Here is a 23,250-nt window from a genome sequence, read left to right as displayed (position 1 = left end):
GGCTGGCATCTAAATTTCTTCAGGAATGCTCTATTTTTGATTTTATGGCACATTTGAGTAAGCAGAGTAACTTCTTCCATTTTTAGGTTTTGTGTAACATCTTCTTGCTCCATTTTGTTGCTTGTTGCAAACGTGGGGTGAGCCACGTACTAATTATGCACAGATAGAAATGGAGCAAGGCAACGCCGTCTACGCATTTAGTTGCTGCGCTTGTTACAGTCTATTGAACTTTTGCACAGGTTTTTCTTTCCTCAACAGGATAAACTACACATTTATTTAGACTATCAACAGATCAACGTAAAAAAAGCATTCTTGCTTTGTTTTCTGTGTTCAGTGTGTCCTGGCACTCTACAGATTGGAATTACAAGTGCCACATCAGTCAAAGATTTTAATGGCCTACTTAACTATGAGAGCTGCAAAGGCATCCTATCCATAACTCTTCAAGGCGCTCTCAGCTCTCAAACATTGGATGGTTTTAATTGAGTTTTCAGGTAAGGCATGATACTCAGGATTTTTTTTTAATGAACTGATTGAATTAGTTGTCTCCACGATGTTCTCTGTGCGTAAAATTGAAAATGTCTGCATCTGAATCAAGTCTTCAAGGGTGCAAAGGGTCAAAATGACGCAGGGTCTAACCACTTTTCTGCCGTTTTCAAAAAAATCTGGTCAAATAAGGGAATTATTCTGTTATTGCAGCACCTGGACTGGATAAAAAGTATATGTGAACATTGATCTTCACGTCTCAGAAGACAGAAGAATGTCCTATTGGACAAGTCTGAAGTCTCTTGCAGTGTTTTACTTCAAGCAATGCTTTGTATTTGGCCTCACTTGTTTTGATCGCTAATGTTTTCTAACACAATTTGGAGATTTAATCACACACAAGTTGACTTAATAGGGGCTTCCTAAGGGCCCTATTGCTGAATGTCTATTGTATTGTTTTCTGGACAATTCATTTTTGCATTTGAATTTTATTTAGGGGTAACTCCTAAGGGGGCTAAAATAGATATGCATGCCACATCTTTCAAACTTTTCTTCTATGACATAATAATTTGGCATTATTTAAAACAGGTGAATATATCAAGATGAAACTCCCAATAGTTGAAGTTTCTTTTTCATTGATTGCCTTCCTTGATCCAGCTGACATTGTTGTTCGACCTTTGCTTATCCACTGGAGGTGCAAGTTACCTAATGCGCCCTTTGACATAGTCTCTCAGATAACCAAACCGCGTTCTCCTTCGGTAATTAACCCTCGATAGAAAATATGTTTATGGGTTTTTTTACAGGCTGCTTTTTCGGGGTTACTTTAGTTCAATTTTTTGACTGCTCTTAGATTGGCAGCGTGCAACAACACATCACGCGTGCAAAGGACTGCGGGGAATGAATTTGACAGCGGACAGCAGGGCTCATAAATAAAGAGCCCACAGCTGTAGGCTAGTGTTTAGGCTCTGCTTTTAATCTACCGGCGAGGAAAGCGATACGGACGAGCCCATTCTCGCACTTACATTCGTATATTAGTCACTGATTTTTTTTTTTTTTGCAGCAGCAGCAGCAGAAAAACCGGTCGAGGGAGGTGGACGGGTGCGATACTCTGCTAGTTGCGTAGCAGTCTAGCCACACATTCTTATATACGTACACAAATATACACACGGGCTACTGCTGCGCTCGCCAGGATCTCAATGAGGGGGGAATGACCGAGAGTGACCTCAAAGGACACGCTATGTTTTAGCAAGTCTTTCCATTTTAAAACTCAGACGGCTTTTCAGTAAAAATGAGGGCAAACATTTTGTTTGGCGTCTTAGTGTAAGTACGGCATTCGCTGCTCGCGCGGCGGTCTCGCAAGCCTGCCAGCGGGGCTAGTGTTAGCCAGCTAAGCTAAACTAGCTAAAGCCTACACCGGCTGTTTCCCCGCAGATGCTAGGCTAGGCTAGCGCGGCCATGGATAAAGCGAAGTCATTGGTGGACAAGAAGGGAGCGTCGGGACCTTTTCATGTCAACAACGTACAGAGTCCAAGAGGGTTGAACGGCCTCGTCGTGGTAGCCGCTAACGGCAGCTGCTCCACCAGCAATGCGCTGGGCTTGAGCACAGGACCAGGCAGCAGCAGCAGCAGCACCTTTGAAATGCATCACTTGCACCGTGGGGAGGAGAAGGACTGCAACGGGTCCCCGGCAAAGAGAAGCCGGTTGCGAAGGAGGACGGAGTCGGTGAAACGGAACAGACCTCGTAAGTTACTGTAAATGGAATATGTTACAGTCACGCATTTACTGTCACTGCTGTGACAAGATGATCAGTGGGCTGATTGTGTCACTCCGACTGGCTGCGTGGTTTTGCAGAATGGCGCCGTCTCGCAATCATAGCACATTCACTCTGACCATCTTTCTGTGCGCTCCCATCACGCCATCATTGATGATGGTTTTTTATGTAAACTATAACAGCTATTTAATAACTGAGGAGTCATGTTGACATTTCTTCGCTTTGCTGCTCAGTCCTACAGCCTGCCGTCGTCAGGGAGACGTCCTTTTGTATTTATCAACCCTCAGGTTGCATTTGGAGGATTGTGATTGGTCGGTTTCAGGTGGTGAAAAAGCTCCTGATAAGTGGGCCTGGCTTGTCTCAGCCAATCAACGCTCGACTCTTGTCTACAAGAGGAAGGGTGAATGGATAGGAATCCACCCCTCTATGCTTACCAAGTGTTTAGGAAGATGTGAAGATCATCCTAGTAAAGTTCACAGGTCTAGCGCAGAAAGCTGAAAGGAGTTGTTTTCTTTTCTCCGTGAAGTCTTCATAAACACCTAGAACAGATAGCTGCGTTTTAATTTCTCCTATTTGTAAGCCTCTCCTGTATAGTATTCAGAAAGTCTTTTGTGTGCCTTCTAGGGCATATATTTTGCCTAACAATGAAGCTTATAACGGAGAAGAAACCTGGTAAGTGTGAGTTAGTTTCTGCTTCATTATCCTAAGAAAGCTATTAAGAACTGCTTATCAGTGAACTCAAGCTTTACCTGTTTTTTGAGGTGTGGCATGTATTATACCTGCTGTTAGAAAACTGCAGGGATAAAACCTGCAGTTAAATACTACTGTTAAATACTTTAAATATTTGAGAAATATTTCTTTTAGCTGCAATTTGCTGCACATTGCACTTTTTTTGGCTAGACCCTTAGGGTTTTTTGACTAAACCTAGATAAACAGATAAAACTGTTTATCTGGGTTCAACTTAATCTTACTCTGTGGACGTATTGGCAGAGATGCTCACGCTCTGCACAGATACAGAGATACTGCGGTAATACAAGTCTCTTAGTCAGCCATACTGCATTCCTTACATCCTTAAGTAATTGTGTTGGCCAGGGATGGTGATAGAAATCAAAATAGCATTGTGATTTATTTAGTTTTTTTGCTTTTAAAGAAATGTTTTCAATAGATCACCCTGATTCTTATAAAAAGTTTAGCTGCTTTCTGTCGTAATAACGACATGTTGTCACCATCCTTCTCAAAAGTTTGATAATCACTGCTGTAAAACGATCAGTTTTGCTAGATTTTTAAATGTATACTACAGTAGCTCTGCAGGAGGAAATGAGCAAACAGTTTAATATATATGTAACTTGTCACACAAATGTTTTTGCTCCATCACTACACCAAAACATTTGCATGCTTTTTTTTATTGACGGACTGTCAACCAGCAGCAAATCTGTTGTAGTAAAATATAAACAAAATTCTAAAAGCAATAAATTGAGATGTGCTGATCAAGGTTTTCCTGGGTGACACCTTTAAAAAAAATAGAAAGTGCAGGCATTACAAGGTTATCCCATAAAAGTATGTGGCAATAACCTTGATCTGATTTTTATTAATCTCAAAGTACATTAAAACACATGCAGTTGGTTGATGAATTCACAAAACGTAAATGGTGGGGATTTCTAGTTTTTGTCAGATATTCCCTGAGTTACAAAAAAACAAAACTAAAGCCATTGTACATTTTTATTTAACATAATAATCATGGAAAACTGGCAGATTCTGATTGCACAATGTTTATGGTATTGTTTTCTTAACAATTCATTTTTGCATCTCTTAAATTAAGTAAGCACAAGCAAAGCTGCTCTTTTGGTATCAAGGAAAATATTTACACAGGAATTTGTTTGTCATGCTGTCTGTGACTGAACTTGAATATGTGAATTATAGGTTTAAATTAATATTAATAAGTTTACCTTGAAAAAAACTTAAAATGCTGGTTTAAATAATGTACATAAACATTTTTTTTTTGTTTTTCCATTTTAAAATAAACGTCTTATGTTAGTCCAGTTGAATTCCTCATTCACAAGTCATAGTGTTTATTTTGTGATTACGCAATTACACGAGCGGCCATTGTAATGACTTGGACTCCACCTCCCTCATACTTTTCTTTGTTTTCATTTCTATTATAAGCCACACCTGTGTAGTTTTGTGACAGTGACTTGCATTCTTATAATAAGCATGTAATTGTGCTTATTGTGTTTATTATAATTGATGGACAAAGTAGAGGGAATTTGTAATGTTAGGATATGTAGACGGATAATAGTGCCAACCTACTAATACCTGCAAAGACTTTCAGCAGGGTTATCCCTGATTACGAAGTTAAAGTCGCCCCTGTAATCATTAAGAGGTCCGGGCAGAGATTGTCTGTTTTATGGCTGACTTATCCTTGGAAATAGTCCAGTCATCCCGATAAACCCGGATAAAATGTCTAAGCTTTTCCCCAGAAAGTGCTGACTCCGGAATGTGTTTCCCTCTGGGAATGGATTTTTCACTTTTGTTTCCTTCTTTGTGGCTTAGTTGGTTTAACATTGCGTAACTCAGTCTGACGTTTCTCTTGTTTGGACCGGAAGCAAATGTTTACACTCGGATGTCAGATGTGAAACTTATTGGGATTCATTAAAAAATGTACAACTTGATCAGAGGTGGAAAATATGTGAATCTAAAGTGGTATAAAGTCATTGGAAACAAACGCAGCTTCTTCGATCTAAAATATGTGCAGCACTTTAATGTTAAATATCAATTGTTAGTTTTGACAGTTCCGTATAATCATTTCAATTTGTTTTTTATCGCCCCGCAAGGGGTCTTTTTGTGGGTTCTAGTGTCCCTTTTTCAAAGTAGGCTGACAGGAAAGGGGGAAGACATGTGGTAAACGTCGTTGGGTCTGGGAGTCGAACCAGCGACAGCCGCGTCGAGGCCACCTTGCCTCTGAATGTGGGCCGCGCTAACCCCTCCGCCATCACGGCACGCCCGGAGCATACCTTTTATAAATAAAGCTCACTTTATCCTTAATGCTGTTAGATTGACTTTTTTTTACTCTATCATTACCATCACTGATCTTAACAAGAAATTACTTTTCACCATCATTGGTTTAAAAGTCTATGAGTCCATTCTGTTACTCTTACGAATCCAACGTTGTTCAGTGAGAAACCTGGAGCTTCACATCATCCTGATCAGCGTGATAAATATAAATTTTTTTGTTGGTATTGGGAAACCACGGAACAAGCAAAGTGTGTATGAGTGCGCATATTTTTTTGAATTATTTAACAACGGGCAGATGACAAATGACTGGCAATGGGTTTCCATGACACCCAGGACCAGGTTTTGTGAAAGAGTGAACCAAAACTCACCCAAAACAAAGTAAGACTGATGAGTCAGGGTTTTGGAAACATTTTTAGCTCATTATTATGACTTTGTCAAAGATAATGTTTCAAAGTGATGGATGAAATCTGTGGAAATAAACCGTGCTTTTCCTATCAGTGAAATATGGGGTGTGGCTGAACAGGCACATGTAATTGGTCGAACTCCTGAAAAACAAAACCAGAAGGTTTGTGACACAGCTGAGCTGTAGATATTTAAAAGAAGCCCAGCCCCATTTGTGGGGCTGGGTTTATTCAGGATGTTGACTTTTAGTGATTTAAAAAAAAGACTTCTTATCAAGTATTATGGCACACCCTGCCTCCTGCTAACTATACAGCTTGTGCATATGAGTTTGTTTGATCACATAACTGGTGTAAAAAGATATAGATGTTTGGGGGGGAATAAAGGAACACTCCTGCCTGTTAAAGGTAGATTATAGACCTGGTTTCTCAGCAAATCTCAGGAGGGGTGTAGTTAAATTAAGAATAGGGAGATTATGGAAATTGGAATGGAGGAAAAGTGTTAAATCTTTGACACACCCGAAAACAACTAAAACTGCATTGAAACCTACATAAAACTGGTTCTTTTTAAACAAAATGTATTCTCACAATCTTGGGCTATTTCAGGTTAGTTCTGATGTAATTTTAGCAGTTTAAGGTACAAAGCAGACCTAATAAAAGCCAAATTATGAGTTAATTTTGTCAGATTACAACAGAAAATATCTCTAGTTCTTCATCTGCTTACAAATTGTGATGTTTATTGAAAATCTTAGTAATGACTACAGCTGCAATGTAGTAGGTATTTATAGATTTAGTATAGTCATGTCAGTAAAAGCATGGTTTTACTTTTTTTTAAAGCGATGCAAAGTTCAGTGTCCTTCAGTTTTCTGCCTTTTTGTTTCATCCAGTAGATTTTGTACTGATTTAACTGAACCGCCTCCAGAAGAAGTTGATTTAATAAAAAAAAAAAAAAAACATAACAATCTTTATACCCTTGATATTTTTGTTGTGAAGAGAAAAAATACAGTCATGCGTTAGTGGCTCTGGATTAAATTAACTAATTTACTCTGATTCAATGACATGTACCTGCTTTTTTTTATATAGCTCGCTCTTTTTTTCGAACTATGTATTTTTTTGTTGTTGCATTTAAAAAAATGTTTTTAATCTCAGTGGATTTTTTTTAATTCAGTTTTTTTAAAAAAAGTAAAAACTGGAAAAATTAAACAGAACAAACTTGGTTCTTAAAGTTGCTTCTTAAATATTTTAAGAGAACGTCTCACTTTATAAATAAATTATTAAAGGTTTACTTATGGAGTCTAACAGTTGTAGCCTTAAAAAGGTGGTGGTGCTGTAAGCTTTAAATGGTAGCATTGCTATAAAAATCAGAATGTCACTTGGTTGTGTAAAAAAAATATCACACTAATAAGGCAGTCATATTAATATTTGAGGATAAAACTACTTGTTAAGAATATGAAACTTTTTTCTTATCAGTGTGCCCACTGTATCAACACAATCTCCAGTCTGACATGTGTTCCTGTCTTATCTCAGCCTTGGGACAGAACAGGACAGGACAATTAAAGTTTAACAAACAAATGCAACACATGCTTTGCTCTCCTGTTGGCATGCGTATGCTTTATCCCACCATGTGGACATGCGGTGCAGAGCAGGTGTGTGTTCGGCCAGAGGCCTTTCACCTACATGGACTCGAATCGCCCCCCTTCTCTCTGGCCCTTCTCCTTGTCACAGTGAGCTTTGGCTGCGCACACACACACTGCACGGTGTGTGTGTGTGTGGCCATTTTAAATAGGATTCCTGGAGAGATGGTCCACCAGGGTGTTTCAGGTCACACGGGAGAGGAGAAAAATAGGTTCTGATCAAAATGTTTTTTTTGGAAGAAAGTTTGTGTATTCTTTATTGGGTATTTGTATACTTTAATCAAATACTACCTGGGAGGAGACATTAAGGCCTTTTCAGTTGTTTTCTTTTAAGATTATTTTTCTACCAAGGTTATAATCTTTGCCACAGAGCTCGTCCTTGTGTTTTTCTGCATGCCTATGGCTGATACAATTTTGAACTGTTTTCATTATGTTACCATGTACTTATGTCAATAGAACGGTTGCTTACTGATTCACAGTTTTGGGCATAATTTCAAAAGAGCAACTCTTGCATCACTATTGCCTTGCCTTTAATTAACCTTTCCATCGTTTCCTAATCTCTATGCAGTATTCTCCACTACTGCGCAACCATACAGAATACAAGTAAGAGTGAAGAATTTTAACAAAAAAAAAAAAATCTCCTATTAGTTGTCTCTTGCCCTACTGCTGTAAGAAAACGTGTTTAGTTTTTGAATTAGGCTTCAGGACACCATTTGCATAAAGAAGTTTGATTCTCACTAAACTGCGTACAGTAACTGCATGAAATCATATTATAGCATGATGTTATCATGAAACTCCTGAAGAAATTTGTAAAGAAAAAAAAGAAAGATAAAAATAAAAAAATTCTGACAATACAAATATCATTAATTGTAATTTATTGTTTTTGCAATAGCTCACAATTTTTAGAAAGTTTTTGCAATAATGGTAAACAATCCTATAATTATCCATCCGTAGTTTGGGACACAATATCTTGCAGTAACCACTGATTTCTGTTTTCTGTTGAAGCCAAAATACTGAATGAAGTGCAACACGACTGGTTTAGATATGGAATGAATTCATTTTTGTTGCTTGCCGTCTATCTGATGAACCAAACCGGAATATACATTAACACATATTTCCAAAAACGTCACCTCTGAGATCTGGTTTCAGAAAGTTCCCATGTCAGAGAGTCCGATCACTGGAGACGTGTAAACGCACAAAACTCTTACAGTTTCACCGATAACCGGCTCTGTGTAAACGGGACCTGTACATTTTAACTTTTGAAAACCTCAGTTTGCCTTATTTTCAATAACCATACCATCCCTAATATAGTTTTTATTTGTCTGCAAAACAGGAAAATGAAAAGAACTTTCCAGAGTAGAATTAGTAATTTGGCTTAAAATGTAGATTGATCATATTTAGTCATTGATTTGACGAAGTATTTCTTTTACTCCTCCACAGAGATGTTGTCATCCTCCTTGCTGTTGGTTTTGTTGAAACAATTCAGTGTCGCAATGCATTTAAAGACATTTCCTATACATCCACAGGGAGCCTGACAAAGCTCCAGACCAAAGGACTTTCTGTTAGCCTGAAAGTGAACTTTGCCCCCTGTAATCCAGACGGTCAGTCTGTCCCCTTGTTGTGAAATCGTCATATCTCCTGATCATCAAGTCAGAAACTCAGCTGCACGGGTTAAATCACATGCAGACTTTAAGCACTTCATGCCTGCACCACACTGCTAGTTTAGTAATCAGTGTTGCAAATCTGGTTTATTTTCTTTAAAACCAAATTACGGATCATCTGTGCAGCAAAAGTTCCAAAAGGTCGTATTTATCTTCCCAGAATGTCTTATTTTCTCTTTTGTTTTATAATCATATACAAGTATTCAAGATTATTTGAGATTATTTTTAGTTGTTTGTTTGGTGTACAATCAATACTTCCTCCTATTATAACTCAGATTATTGTTTGACTTTAAATTAAGCAGTTTGCATATTGACATAACTTAGGACCACTAACCTCAGCTTTCGAAAGGTGCTTGGTGACTTGCATCAGTTTTACCTTGACCTGCTCTAAAAGCAACTCTATGTGCAACTTTACTCGCCCTGTCACTGCAGATGAATAAAATCAGACTTTATTTCTGCTAAACATCTACACTGACATAAACGTGTGCTGGGAGTAAATTCATTTTATAATATTTTCAAACAAACGTTTTCCAAGATCCCAAAAGAAGAACGCTTAAGAACAGTTCTTTAGTTGTTGTGACGGATTTTACTGTGCAACGTTTCAGCGCGAGGACGTTTGTTTACATGTGGAGCTCTGTGGTTTTCATTGTCCTGTCAGCTCAGTGTGTTGGCTCGCCATCATGCACAAAATAAATGGCTTCATCACATTCCTGTGTTGAATACCGCTGCTTACCACGATATATACTTAAGTGGGAGAACGACATCTTAAAGAGTTATGTTGTTTAGAAAGCAGGTTCTCATGAAACTGTATTAGTTCTGTCAAGTGTCAGGTTCTTCTCTGTCCCCGCCCTTTTTTGCTCACCTCCGTACAGCTCAGCTAGGATAAAATGTTAATATTTTAAGGCCTAATTTATATACGAAGGGAGATCCTTTACTGTTTGACCTGCAGTAACCTTCATCGTGTCACCCTGACTGTTGAAGCACCATCATTTCCAAACTTGTGTCAACTAGAACTTTGGTATTTGTTCAGCTGCCTGAGCAAACAGAAGTGGGTCAGAGCTGGTGACTGCTAAAAATAGAGGATACACAACCAGAAACACATGGCTATTAAGAAATCTGTCATTTATTATTAGCTTTATTACTTGTAATTATTTTTTGTTATAATCCAACTGTTTTCTGTTTTGTGCTTGTAAGCGTTGTGATCTTGATGTTTAAAAATATTTGTAAAATTCTTCACGAAACAATTCCTAATATTTTTGTTCAGCTGATTCCTTCTTAGTTTTTGTGCCTGAAATACAAAAAAGCAACATTATTTCAAATTTAGAAGCATTTAAAGGAAAGGAAAACATTCCTAGTGCCGCTAAAAGCATAACATTAGTGATTACCAATGTAATGAGATCATCAATAACAGGAATGTGTTATTTCCAACTTGAAGTTAAATTAAAGTACAGATAAAACACTTGCTGATATTAGTGGAGGCATTCTTATACTTATTCCACAGAGTGATATCATTGTTTGGGAAAAAATGTAGGCTGCAGCCAGCTGACCAGCAGTGTGCAGCAGCAGGCAGGTGAGGGACTTCACTGCATTAATTTGAGCTCCATAATGACCCACCACTTTCTCAGTCAGTTTTATCAGATTATAATTGGGGCAGTTTACTTTTATTTCAGTGACGAGATGTAGTCAATTCTTTCTTTATAAAAATGTTTTTGCGTATAGTCGTGGTTCCGAACAGAAAAGTGACAGCTGAAAATGATTTTAGCTCCGCGGCGCTCTGGACCCGTCCTTCAGTATCCGATCCAACGAGACCTTACTTTAATTGTGAGAGTCAAGCTGGTGGGTGGGGGGGGAAGCAGAGAAGTACAGGAAGATGGATGGTATGCATAAAATCGCCTGAGAGGTCGAGGGGAAGCTGAGTGGAAGAGAAAATAGAAAGGCTGGAGACTGTATGAGAGACGGTGGGGGAAGGGAGGGTTACCTGTTTCCATGGGAACATTGGCTCTCTGTGAGCTGTGGCGATGTGCTTTATTTAATTAATTAATTTATTTACCAGCCTTTCATTCTGAAAGATTATGTCTTCTTCCAGTCAGATTCAATCTTGAACTAAACTCACCACAAAAAGAAAATGGTGTTATCTCTGTTAGTGCCGCTACCATGCAGCCACAGTCTGAGACGGAACTGAGATTTACTCACCGTCATTTTTTTTCCCCCTCCCATTATGACATGAACAGTAATTATGGTCAAGAATTATGCTTTTTAGAGCAATAATATGTGTTCCAAAGTTTTGTAGAGATGTAAAGATCACAACATTTTATTTCTGGCACCAGTTTTGACCCATTTTAGTTGCTTTTTAATAAAAAAGAGCCTGAAATCCCAGCACTCTCCCTCTGTGAATCACAGAATATCTGTAGAGTAAAATGCTCCACATTTATGTAAAAATTTGAGATGACTTTAAAGTGGAATAAGCAGTGTACAGTTAAGTATTTGACTAACTAAACTAAACTTCAACCAGCATATTTTGCATATGATGACATATAAATATGCTGACAAGACACATTATGTAAGGTCTATATTTAGTTTAAAATTCATATGGAAAACTTGAAGTAATGTAATGTAAATTCAAATTTCAATTTCTGAGAATAAGTGTATTGTTTTTTTTATCCCAAAGCGGATTCTGCCACTTTAACTTTCAGTCACTAAATAAATGCTGAGGTCAACATTCTGAGAGAAATTGGTCTATGTGTGGTGAGTATTGATAAAGGGAAGTAGTAGTCCGTTTCAAGTATCGACTGGAGGCTGTTATGCAATCTCACGGAGAAATTTGAGATTGTCAAATGTTGTGGGAACCATTTGATTTTTAATGTTTTCACTGGTTTTGTTCCAACCACAATAACAGAATTAATCTTTTCACGGAAACAGTCTTCACAGTAAACCTTTTTTTAAATTTTTTTTTTAATTGTGCAGGTTTGTCGTTCAGATCTGTAGCGTCTCATCTAAAAGTAAAGAAGCTAATTCCATGTCTTCCTCTGCAGCTTTCCCCTGGTTTGGAATGGACATCGGTGGCACATTGGTTAAGCTGGTGTACTTTGAGCCAGTCGACATTACTGCAGAAGAAGAGCAAGAAGAAGTTGAAAACCTCAAATCTATCCGCCGCTACCTCACCTCAAACGTGGCCTATGGTGCGTAAGCTTACACACACAGAGTAATAAATTATCTCATGATACAAAAGTCATGTCCAGGACACTGTCCACGGTCTTGATTTACTTTCTGTCAAAGAAAATGTTTTAATTTGCAAGCTAGCTCAGAATTGTTGTTTAGGAAAACATTTTTGTTTTTTTTCCCTCAGGTAAAACGGGTGTCCGCGATGTCCACCTGGAACTGAGGAACCTGACCATGTGTGGCCGGACAGGAAACCTGCACTTTATCCGCTTCCCGACCCAGGCCATGCCCCGGTTCATCCAGATGGGACGAGACAAGAACTTCTCCAGCCTGCACACGACGCTGTGCGCCACGGGAGGCGGCGCCTACAAGTTTGAGAACGACTTCAGAACAGTGAGTCTGGCGAACAATGCTTGTAGAGCTCATTATTTGCCACCCCACTGTTGGACTTTTCGAATATGGTCACGTTGACCTCAGCTACATGTTGTATGTATCAAATTTACATCTGTACAGTCTACTTTTACCAATTTGCTTTGCATCGGTCCACACAGGAGATGTAGGTCATACATTAGCGAGCTCATATCTCCTTTTTCAGAAATTATGTGGATGTGGTATCTGTGTTTCTCTGAACCTGAAAAACTGACCCAAATAGATACTTAAAATTTCCTTTTTTTATTCTACAGCAAATATTTAAGTGTTTATTTTATCCTGACCTGCTAAATGTCTCTTTGCATTCTGGAAAAGTATGGAATTGGATTTAAAGAGGCAGTATAATTTAAAATCGACTTTTTTGAGCTTTACATCATGTTATAATGTTTTGCCCTCATCAACAACATACCTTTAATTGTTTCATTCATTTTTGAGAAATCCCTTAATCTCCCACGGCAACCACACAACTTTTCAAAACACCATTTTCCAAGTTTCCACCTCACAAAGCAACCCTTTTCCATGACTCCCGCACTCAGCTCCTTCAGACTAGCCAGCAGCAATTGGCAAACACCAGCTGGAACTGTGCATCTGCTGAGCTCGGCATACGAGCTGCTTCTCTGTGAAACGCTGGTAAAAATATTGTTCAGGGGTAAACAAGAGGAGTGATGTTGTGATGACTTTCAGAAAGAGCAAGAGCTTCTTAAAGGGACAGAGGCCCAATATCAAGGCGTCAAATTACAAGGTCAAAATTCTTTGAATTGAAGTGATTATTCTGTACTTGCGTCCTCTTGTTTGTCTGTGCATCCATCAGACTGCAGTTTTTATGAAATCTGTCCAGAAACCCTGCCTGTAGTTGTTGCAGTCATCCTAACCCACCTCTATCTGTGACCCAGATGGCTGACCTGGAGCTGCTGAAGCTGGATGAGCTGGACTGCCTCATCCGTGGCCTGCTGTTTATCGATCGGGTCGGTTTCAACGGACACCCGGAGTGCTACTACTTCCAGAACCCCTCGGACCCCCAGAGTTGCGTGAAAAAGCCCTGCAACCTGGACAACCACTTCCCAATGCTGCTGGTCAACATCGGCTCCGGGGTCTCCATACTGGCGGTCTACTCAGAGAACAACTACAAGCGGGTAACCGGGACAAGGTGAGGAGGACCTGCAGCAAAAACTGAAAAAACAAAAACAAAAAAAACCAACAAAACAACAGATATGAAAGTGTGAAAAAGTCGCAGATGGCTAGGCACACATCAGAGTATCAAAGTGTTTTTAAAATCAGACGTAATCAAAGTTGTGCTGCCCTAAAGTTAATCAAAAGCAGTTTGCAAATGTTGATTTCAAATTGAAAATGATGTTTGGGTGGTATTGGATCATTTTAGTAATATTAATAGACAAATAAAACAACAATTAGTGAAGAAAAGGTATTGAAAAGCAGTTTAATTAGTGACATTGACGGCCAACAGATACTCCTCAAGAACAGAGAAATGTATCCTACCAGAGGCTACAAGGACAAAGTTCTCTCTGCCCAGGACATTTTGTACTTCACAAAAACTCAAGAACAGAACTTAAGTGCAAACTCTTCATAGGCCTCTCCTCCCGAAGCACTCCACCTTCATATTTCTCTGACAACACACAAGAAAAAAAGTTAGTCAAAAACAAGCTGCAAGGATTCCTGAAGCAGTGAACAGAATGTTGTCATTTACTTCTTGCATCGCCTGAGAGGGAAAGCTTCGCTTTGTTCTTGCAGAGTATGTTCAACTCTCATTTCTCAAAGGAAATTTCCAAGAATGCCTTGCATGTTGAACCTGTTTCTCTACTATTTTGTTCCGTTTTAACTGGAACCTTTAATCAGCTTAGGTAACATAGCATAGTTTGGTATTATAGCAGTAAAACCACTAGTCAAGCTATTTAGTGTTAATTAGTCATTTGTTGCACTAAACCAAAGGGTTTGGTCCTCACCTTGCAATTTTTTCCCACTTGATAAGTGAAGTAGATGTGATTTAGAACAATCCTGAAAAGGTCAGTGAGACAGTGATGTGTTCCACCAAGGCATGTTGCTGTTATGTCAGAAATAACTTCCGTGTTGATCCATTCTCCTGATTAGCTGTCACATTTTTGTTCAGCTGATAAACTAATTCAGAAAACTACCGGCAACAAATATGTGTTTGTTTATGCTGTCTTTCTATCTGGGGTTGTCGCATTGACAACAGGAACATCCCAGTAATTCAGGATGTAATTAAATTTATGATGTAGATTGATTACAAACGGAGCAACACATATTTCAGGTGTGCATTTCTGCTACAAGACCAATTACAAAAAGGCGGTTTGGTACAGAAATATGACATTACAGCCTTTTATGTACAGATAGCTTACATGTGCAAAGCTGACTTGGTAGTTTTCCAACAGACAGTCGTTGACACCATTTAGCAAGGATGGTCAGCCATAAAAAAGTGCATTGCTAAAGAATCTGTGTGTTCAGAGTGCAGAGTTGAGTGAAAAGAGCATTTATGGTGCAAGAGGGACAAACGCAACAAGGATAACGGCAGCCTTGAGGCGATTGGGAAGCAAAGGTCATTGGAAGGTTTGACAGGGTGTCCGCTCAAGTCTTAAATTCATTTATCTAAAGTGAAGGCCTTAAAATATTTTACATTTATTTTGAAAAGGTAAGTTGGCCTTTAATACTTTAATCACAGGTCTTCAATTTTGCAGGTCTACTTAATCTCATCCATGTATTCCGTGTATTTTTTTTTTTTCTCACAGGATTTTTCTGTCGGGCAAAAGTTTAAGTTGCATCTTCATTGCGTTTTGTAACACACTGCTAACATGCCACTGCTAGCTAGCCGTTTTGTGTCAATCATGGTTAAGTGGACATTTTTCGCAAGTTGGTTGGACGAAGTTTGTGGAGATATACTGTAGGTCTTAAATTCCATTCTTAAAGGTCTTAAATTTGAGTTGACAAAACCCTTCAGAAACTCCTGGTTTGAAGGAGTTTGAAAGAGTTAAAGCCACCACACAATGGCTAACACGGGGCATGAGCTATGAATTTTATGTTCCTCTTTTTAAGCTTGTCATTTTTACATTTCGTTTGGTAACGGAAGCCCCAGAGTCTGGAGGAAGAGCAGAGAAGCACAGAGTCTGAGCAGCTTGAGGTCTTGTGGAACGGTTTCCCCAACTCTGATTATTTGAGGAGCTGGGTCATCTAGTGATGTTGGTCCACTGGGTTTTATCAAGTTCAAAGACAGCACAGTGGTTTATGAGGAAATTTACAGAGCAATTTGTGATTCCCTATGCTGATATGTTTTATGGAGATGCTGATTTCATTTTTCACTGCCAAAAAGCACCAACACCTGCTTTAATGAGCATTGTCAAGAGGAATATGAGAGGTTCTGGTACCAACAATGCAAATGACCAAAAAGTCTTTATCAAATCAACCTAATTTGTATAAATGCAGATGTATTTCTACAGATGCCTCCATGGCGACCTCCTTGTGTTTCGCACGATCAGAATGAGGACAATTTCGAGAACGCATCTCGTGTTGTTCTGTGTTAACCTACTTTCACTCCTTAAAATGCCTTCCTGAGGGCAATGACTTTCTGATGCAAGGCTGCATTCTAGTTCAGGCTTTAGTTATAGTTCTGACTTAAAGTCACTTCTTAAAGCTTCTTTAACTCTAGGTAGATCAGGCATTTATTTCAAAGCTCAGGAACTAGTTTTTGGTTTAATTTTATCGATGCTAAAAGGCGATCGAAGAAAGGTCTGAGAAAATATTGCAGAGCAGGAAATCAAAAGGAGACGTTGCTCATTTGTAACAAAATCTTTTCCCAGTGCATTCCTTTCTTTCCATTTCTAGTGGATTAATTGCTCAATCCCGTCCTCTTTCGCTTTTTCAGCTGGTATCTTCTAAATGCATAAATGTCATTCTAATTTCATATTTACAAGCCGCTGTTCCACTTACGTCATCAAAGGCTTTGATTGATTGATTCTTCTTGCCTTCAGCTCTTCCCTCTCTTACCTGCATTTTTTTCTGTTGTCGTCTTCCTGGAACCCTCCTCCTCTCTCGCCCTTTCAGTCTGGGAGGTGGAACGTTCCTCGGCCTCTGCTGCCTCCTGACGGGCTGCGAGACGTTCGAGGAGGCGCTAGAAATGGCCAGCAAGGGCGACTCCACAAACGTGGACAAGCTGGTGAAAGACATCTACGGCGGGGACTATGAGCGCTTCGGCCTGCAGGGCTCGGCCGTCGCCTCCAGGTGAGCACAACGTCGTCATCACAGGTGGTTTCAGATAGAGGAAGCCGAGCTTTTCTGCCGTGAATTCACATTATTTGTGATATAATATATCCATCCATCCATCCATCCATTTTCTGTACACCCTTGTCCCTAGAGGGGCTGGTGCCTATCTCCAGCTAACGTTTCGGGCGAGAGGAGGGGTTCACCCTGGACAGGTTGCCAGTCTGTCGCAGGGCTGATATAATATATACAGTATATATTATATTATTATAAAAATTGGTTTGATTCACTTCTTTAAATCTTAATAAACTTCAGTGAGTCACCTATAAGCTTGATGTTTGGCTAATTAGGTGATTTGATGTGTGTCATTAACCTTCTTGTAAAGTGAATTTCACCATGTGTGAAAACTGCAAGTTTCAACCATGACGAAGAAACTCGCGTTCTGCAATAACACAATGAGGATACGAATAATTAAAACCGGACAGCAGCAAAGCAAATCTGGCAACCATTCCGTAAACACACCGGTTTACTCTGCGTTTTGTGTGTGAATTGTAAACTTGCAATTCAGTACAAAGGTTAATCTGTGTAGGAAGATGGGGGGGGGGAAAAAAAAAAAAAAAAGATTTTATCACTACAATCAAACTATAATCAGTGTTGTTATGAAGTTCCCCTCTGTCATTTATTGTAACAAAGCACTCTGTGATGAGCTGCACCTGTTGAATTATGCAACCCAAGGTTATTTTCTGAGCTGGTTTGGTTCTTCCTATTGAGATTTTTGATTTGATTTTGATTGATTTATTTCAACAGACTCATGGTTCACATAGATATGAAAAAAAAGAACAAAGATACACAACAACACACACACACACACAAAAATTATAAAAGACTTGCATACCAATGTTTCCACAAAGCCAACTGGTATGATGGCGCACTGACAGAGGGATGTGAAAACCTTACGATAAGACTGTTCTCGGACCGGCACAAACGACACAAAAACTTGGATATCAAATCTCTCATGAGTGCCTGCAGTGTTGTGACATGTGCATTGCGAAACATCAAATTTTATTTAGTTTGACCTGCATCTAAGAAGAAGATAACCGGTTGGTGCTCAGCGTAGCTTGATGTTTGTCTTTCTGCTTGTTTTAACAGTTTTGGTCACATGATGTGCAAAGAGAAGCGAGACAGCATCAGGAAGGAAGACCTGGCCAGAGCCACACTAATCACCATCACCAATAACATAGGATCTATAGCACGCATGTGTGCTGTCAACGAGGTATTTACATGCACACAGATGCTAAGTCTCATGTTCTTTTGCAACAGCAACTTTTGGCATCCAGGTGGTACCAGAACACCTGATTCTGAACAGTTAAATAAACTCTCTCAGGTTCAGGGCCAATTTACCCATTTAAACTTGAAACTGCCCCCCCCCCCCAAAGAAAAACAACATCTTAATATATACAACCTGAAATTAATATATTAGTCTCTTATCTTGCTTATTGTTGTTTTTGTTCATCCTAATGAGAAGTTGTTTTTACAAAACAGACAAAACGCGGCGCACTTTCAACTCACCTCATGGCAAATAAACAGTAGTTTACATGCAGTACCTTGCGAATCACTAGGGGGCGCCTAAGGACCACCAGTGGTCCTGAGCCCACAGTTTGTTTCCAACAGACAGTCGGCACAACCACCTGACAAAATAAATAAAACAACGAAGCAGGGTGTTTTTAGGGTAATTATTTAACAAAACAAAACCATGCTCCTTGAACATGCAGCTATTTTACCAAACACAGAAAACAATATCTACTTTAATTTTTGTTTTTAATTTATTTTTAGCAAGACTATAATTAATTCCCCAGAAGGTTTTAATCACAGGAAATCGCAAGAATGTGATATTTTGTTTACTTGTGTAGCTACAAAAATCAAAGCTTAGTGCTCATATGAAGATAAAGAAGTCAGCGGGCCGTGCTGACTTCTTTATCTCAGAGAGTATCTCAGGGGAAAGTTGGGTGAAAAGTGGACGGTGGGTTTAACAGTCTCCTGCGCAGCAGGGACCAATCAGGAGAGTTTCTGTGTGCTGTGAGCTTCTTTACAGTGTTGCCTTGTGGCATGGCGATCAAGCAGCATTGTACAGGGCTATCACTGCATGCAGATCTGCAACAAGGACAGATAAAAGCAGCCAGGGTTATTTTCTTATTATTGTTTTTACAATTGTTCTTTGGAATAAATTTAGATTTCATTAAAAATAAACATTAAAATTTGGCCCTTCATTCTCAGGACTGTATGACCCGTTAAATATAGTTCATATTGTAATAATCTTGCCTGAATATTTTTTTTCCCTCTGTCTTTAGAGAAGATTTTTTTTTTTTTTCAGTTTTTGTAATCCATATGAATCAATTGGACTCATCTTGCAGTATTATCAGTTCATTGGCACCACCTGGTGACTGATGAGGGTTACTGCAAATGTTTCTGAACATTTGCAACCAAAAGCATTTATTTATATAATTTAATTGTAGAATACACTTTGGCTTCTGTTCATATAAATCTTCATTTAAAAATGCAACAGCATTAACTTATTCTTGCTATTTTTGACACGTTTAACAAGGCAGTATCTTATTTATTTTTTTAAATTCCGTATCTGTATTTGTTTCAGAAAATTGAGCGGGTTGTGTTTGTTGGGAACTTCCTTCGGATCAACACCGTGTCCACAAAGCTGCTAGCCTACGCCATGGACTTCTGGTCAAAAGGGCAGCTACGAGCCCTCTTTCTGGAGCATGAGGTGAGCAACAATAATCAGAATTTTTAGATTTTCTTAAAATAGCTTAAAACAGCTGAAGTACGCTAAATGGAATATTGTGTGTTAAATGTATTATAAAAAAAAAAAAAAAACACCTTTAATGCTGTCTTGAAAAAAAGGAGAAAACAAAACTCAATTTGTTAAAGTCTTAAATTCACTGTCATACAAACACATAAAGGATCAGGAGTGTCTTTTGTAATGATTCTGACAACACTTTAGCGGAAGCCTCTCATTCATTGAAGTCAATTAAGATGACCTAAGGCTCCTGGTTTAAAGCTAAGAAGCTTGATGATGCTTCAGTGGTGCGTTGATGTCAAAAACACCACCGTGTAAAATGTTGTTCTGAAATTGTACAGGAGTCTGTCCTTATTTGGTTTGGTCCCTTCCTTCAGAAGAACACCTCGCTGTGGACGTTAACAATCGCACGTGTGTTTTGAAAGTTTGAAAGTCTAAAATAAGCTCAGGAAAACAAAATAAGTGAGGCTGTTTGTCTGATATTGAGTCAAAACTGGCGCTAAGACAAGAGGTCAAAGTTCACAGGACTGGGATCAGTTGAGGATTTATGGCAAAATTTCAAAGTTAGCATTATTGGTCCAATAAATGTATGCCTACCTTAGCAATAGTTTGGACTTGCAACGTATTTTCATGATTATGTCTGGAAATAAATTTGCTCTTGTTTATTTGACATCTTTTTGATGATAAAATGATTTAAACCCCTGGCAGATTTAGATTTAAAGTTATCTTTAAGTTTCAGGTACCAGAAAAGAATCTCCAAAAAAATAAGATGTTGCAAAAGATGTTAGTTTTGAAAAACTTTTTTTTTTTTTTTTTTTCTTGCATTGTTTAACTTTTGAGAGATGCCTGTCTGATTCCCTATTAGAAACAAACTTATTGGGTATACTATAATATTTCTAAATATCTAATTGTGAACAGAATCTAAATTTGTCATTTACTCATCTTTACAGAGGAAAAGCAGAATATACAAGCAAATATTTATTAATGACTGGTCTATAGTAATTATAACCTCTAAGTCAAATGTATATTGACTAACAATTTAAGTAATCATTGGAAAAGAGATGCTGTAAAATATAAAAATTTTCATCTTTGTGTTTTTTTGAACCGCCGCTTCTTGGTAAATGTTGCACAGTGTCACAGAAAAGCTTTAAAAAGCCTAGAATTGTCCAGCGTAGGGCTGAACCCATTAATCTTGATGAATTGATTATCAAAAATAATCATCAACTAATTGAGTAATCGATTAATCATTAACTGGTGTATACGGACATAAATGGGGAAATTTCCATTTCCATTTGACAAATCTGCAGCTTCATGTTTGGTCGTGCTCCAGCTGCCGTTTACCCTCAACTTGTCCCTCGTTTTGCTCCAGGGTTACTTCGGAGCGGTCGGAGCGCTGACGGAGCTGCTGAAGACGTCGGAGGACCTGTGAAGGAAGTTCGCCGGCCTCTAAACGCTCTGACGTCATTGTTGGCAGATGACACTACTGAAAGGTCCTAATCAAAGACCTCTAAAGGAACACTAAGAGAGACTCAAGACGCTAAGAAAAAGCCATTTTAATAATTTAACTCTTGTAAATAACGATAGCCTCTAACAATTGTTCCCAGAGCTCCTTCTATAATAGAGTTTCAATATTGTGATCTTTTAATTTATGGTTTCCTGTTGCTCCCTGCGATCAGGAACCACAGAGACAAAGTATTTTAGTAATCTGGGCTTTTACTGGGACGGGGCGGGTGGGTTGTGTTTGTGTGTCTAGCTACTGTAGCATTACATCCTGGGGGACAGAAGTACATCAGGTGACTATTTTTGCAGCTTCTGCTCAGAAGAGGATGTCTGCACACAAAAGAAGTCACTCTTCACCGAGCAACTTTTTCTCTCTTTTTTTTTTTTTTCCTTTTTCTTTTCAACCACACGTGGCTCAAGGAAGTAGGTTTGCTCACCTGTTTTGTTGCTCAAAGAGTCGCCCACCATGCTTCTGTCTTCGAAGGAGTGCACTGAAGCCAAATCCTGTTGAGATTCATCTGCAACCTTCTCGTCTAACGGAAAGCAGATAAGCTGTTTTGTTTTTCTTTCCTTTTTTTTTTTTTCCCCCCGTTGTCGTTTTGCCCTGCTGCACATGGCCTTTGCTTTCTTTGTTCGTCCTTTCTCCGTCTGCCTACTTTGCAAGCAAAACTGCAACTCTCGTATTGCCAAGCACGCATTTACCCAGCCTCACGAGTTCAGTCCTAGGTGACGGGACCAAAGATTTGTTTTCTTACAGATGATTTGAACGCGTTATTGATTTTTATTTTATTTTTTTCTCATTTTCCTCAACCTCTGTCTTCTCTTCCTTTCGTTTGTTTTTTTTTTTTGTTTGTTTTTTTTTATTAAAAGAAAACTTCCTGCTGATTTAGATGTACTCGTTAGGAATCCATCACTTGCAACAGAATGGAAACAGTAAGGATCAAAATGTTTCCTACGCTGCAAAAACACAAAGTCTTTGGAAGTATTTTTGATCTAGTTTCTAGTACGCTTGAAATAAGATGAAACTAACATACGAATAACTTTTCAGCACAATATAGGAGCTTGTTTTAAGTCAATAATTTATTAAAATTGATGGAAAAAGTACTAACTACAAGTGAAATAATCTGCCAGTGGAACAGGACATATTAGCATATATGTGTAAAATGTCTTGTCCCATTTATAGCTAGTACGTTTTCATCAATATTAAAGAATTATCGGCTTAAAACAAACTTTTTTTTTGCTGAAAAGTTGTAAGTTTTTCAAATGTACTTAGATATTTGCCCTAGAAATTAGATTAAAAAAAAATACTTGGTAAGATTTAGTGTAACGTACATCCCATTGGCAGAGGAGGGGAAAAAATGGTGCAAGTTAATCTCAATTGATGGGTTTTAATTAATTTGTTGAAATTTCATCCTTCCCCACTCCCTAACCAGTTTCAGGCATTGAAATATGAGGTACTCAATATTGAGGTATTGAACTTTAACACTTGAATATTACAGTTTTCACAATGTAAAAACAAAATCTACTTATTGTATTTTAATATAGACAAAAGCAAAAGGTTGGAATAAAACAGTAAACTTTAGTGCCAGGGTTGAAGTGTTGGTTGCGCAAATTGTCATTTTTTTTAGCAAGTCAAACAAACAGATATCAGCTGGGTAATTAAGTTGAGCTTGGCCTGCAGCTGGACGCTCGTCAGAGAAACCAAGTGTTTACCGCAATTAGCCTGATGACTTTAGTTTCCACACAATGACTGCTTTTGTTTTTGTAACCAGACAAATCATCCAATAACATATCTATGTTTTTTTGTTGGCGCGTAAAACCTTTAGTGCATGTCGATACTTGTAACCGGCCCATGCAACCTTCAAACTTTCCTGCGGAATGAAGTCATGTTGTACACTGCAAAAAAAACACCTCACAAAATCTTCTCTTTTGGTCTAGTTTCTAGTGCAAATATCCTAATACACTTGAAATAAGACAAAACTAAATTACAAGTAACTGTTCAATAAAATACAGGAGCTTTTTTTAAAGTCAGTAATTGATTAAGAAGTACTAGTTATCAATTTACCAGTGGAATTAGTATTTTTTTTTAATTAATAATATGGAATTATTGACTTAAATCAAGCTCTTATATTGTGCTGAAATGTTACTTGTAAGTTAGTTCTGTTTTATTGCA

The 23,250-nt window shown here is 38.4% G+C and overlaps 1 protein-coding gene across 2 annotated transcripts; it reads left to right on the top strand.

Moving 5' to 3' along the window:
• Positions 1-1,414: 1,414 nt before the first annotated feature.
• On the top strand, positions 1,415-22,587 carry pank1a (pantothenate kinase 1a). Of its 2 annotated transcripts, none has more exons than XM_032553775.1 (8): positions 1,415-2,221; positions 11,989-12,135; positions 12,303-12,508; positions 13,438-13,691; positions 16,613-16,789; positions 17,918-18,041; positions 19,419-19,544; positions 20,947-22,587. In XM_032553775.1, exons 1-8 carry the CDS (start codon positions 1,936-1,938, stop codon positions 21,004-21,006), a joined length of 1,380 nt encoding a protein of 459 aa, XP_032409666.1. In that variant the 5' UTR covers positions 1,415-1,935; the 3' UTR covers positions 21,007-22,587. The 2 variants fall into 2 exon arrangements, with proteins under 2 accessions (XP_032409666.1, XP_032409667.1); XM_032553776.1 differs by lacking the exon at positions 1,415-2,221 and adding an exon at positions 2,625-2,923.
• The last annotated feature ends 663 nt before the right edge of the window (positions 22,588-23,250 follow it).

The sequence above is a fragment of the Xiphophorus hellerii genome, chromosome 22 (genome assembly GCF_003331165.1).
Source record: "Xiphophorus hellerii strain 12219 chromosome 22, Xiphophorus_hellerii-4.1, whole genome shotgun sequence".
NCBI classification, from domain to species: Eukaryota; Metazoa; Chordata; class Actinopteri; order Cyprinodontiformes; family Poeciliidae; genus Xiphophorus; species Xiphophorus hellerii.
This window is presented reverse-complemented; position numbering and strand designations above follow the sequence as displayed.

Bases quoted from the DNA above. Each gene is read 5' to 3' on its own strand.
- pank1a (XM_032553775.1), top strand. From the start codon at position 1,936: ATGGATAAAGCGAAGTCATTGGTGGACAAGAAGGGAGCGTCGGGACCT. The intron at 2,222-11,988 runs GTAAGTTACTGT...CTTCCTCTGCAG, and splicing joins GGTGAAACGGAACAGACCTC to CTTTCCCCTGGTTTGGAATG. The intron at 12,136-12,302 runs GTGCGTAAGCTT...TTTTTCCCTCAG, and splicing joins CACCTCAAACGTGGCCTATG to GTAAAACGGGTGTCCGCGAT.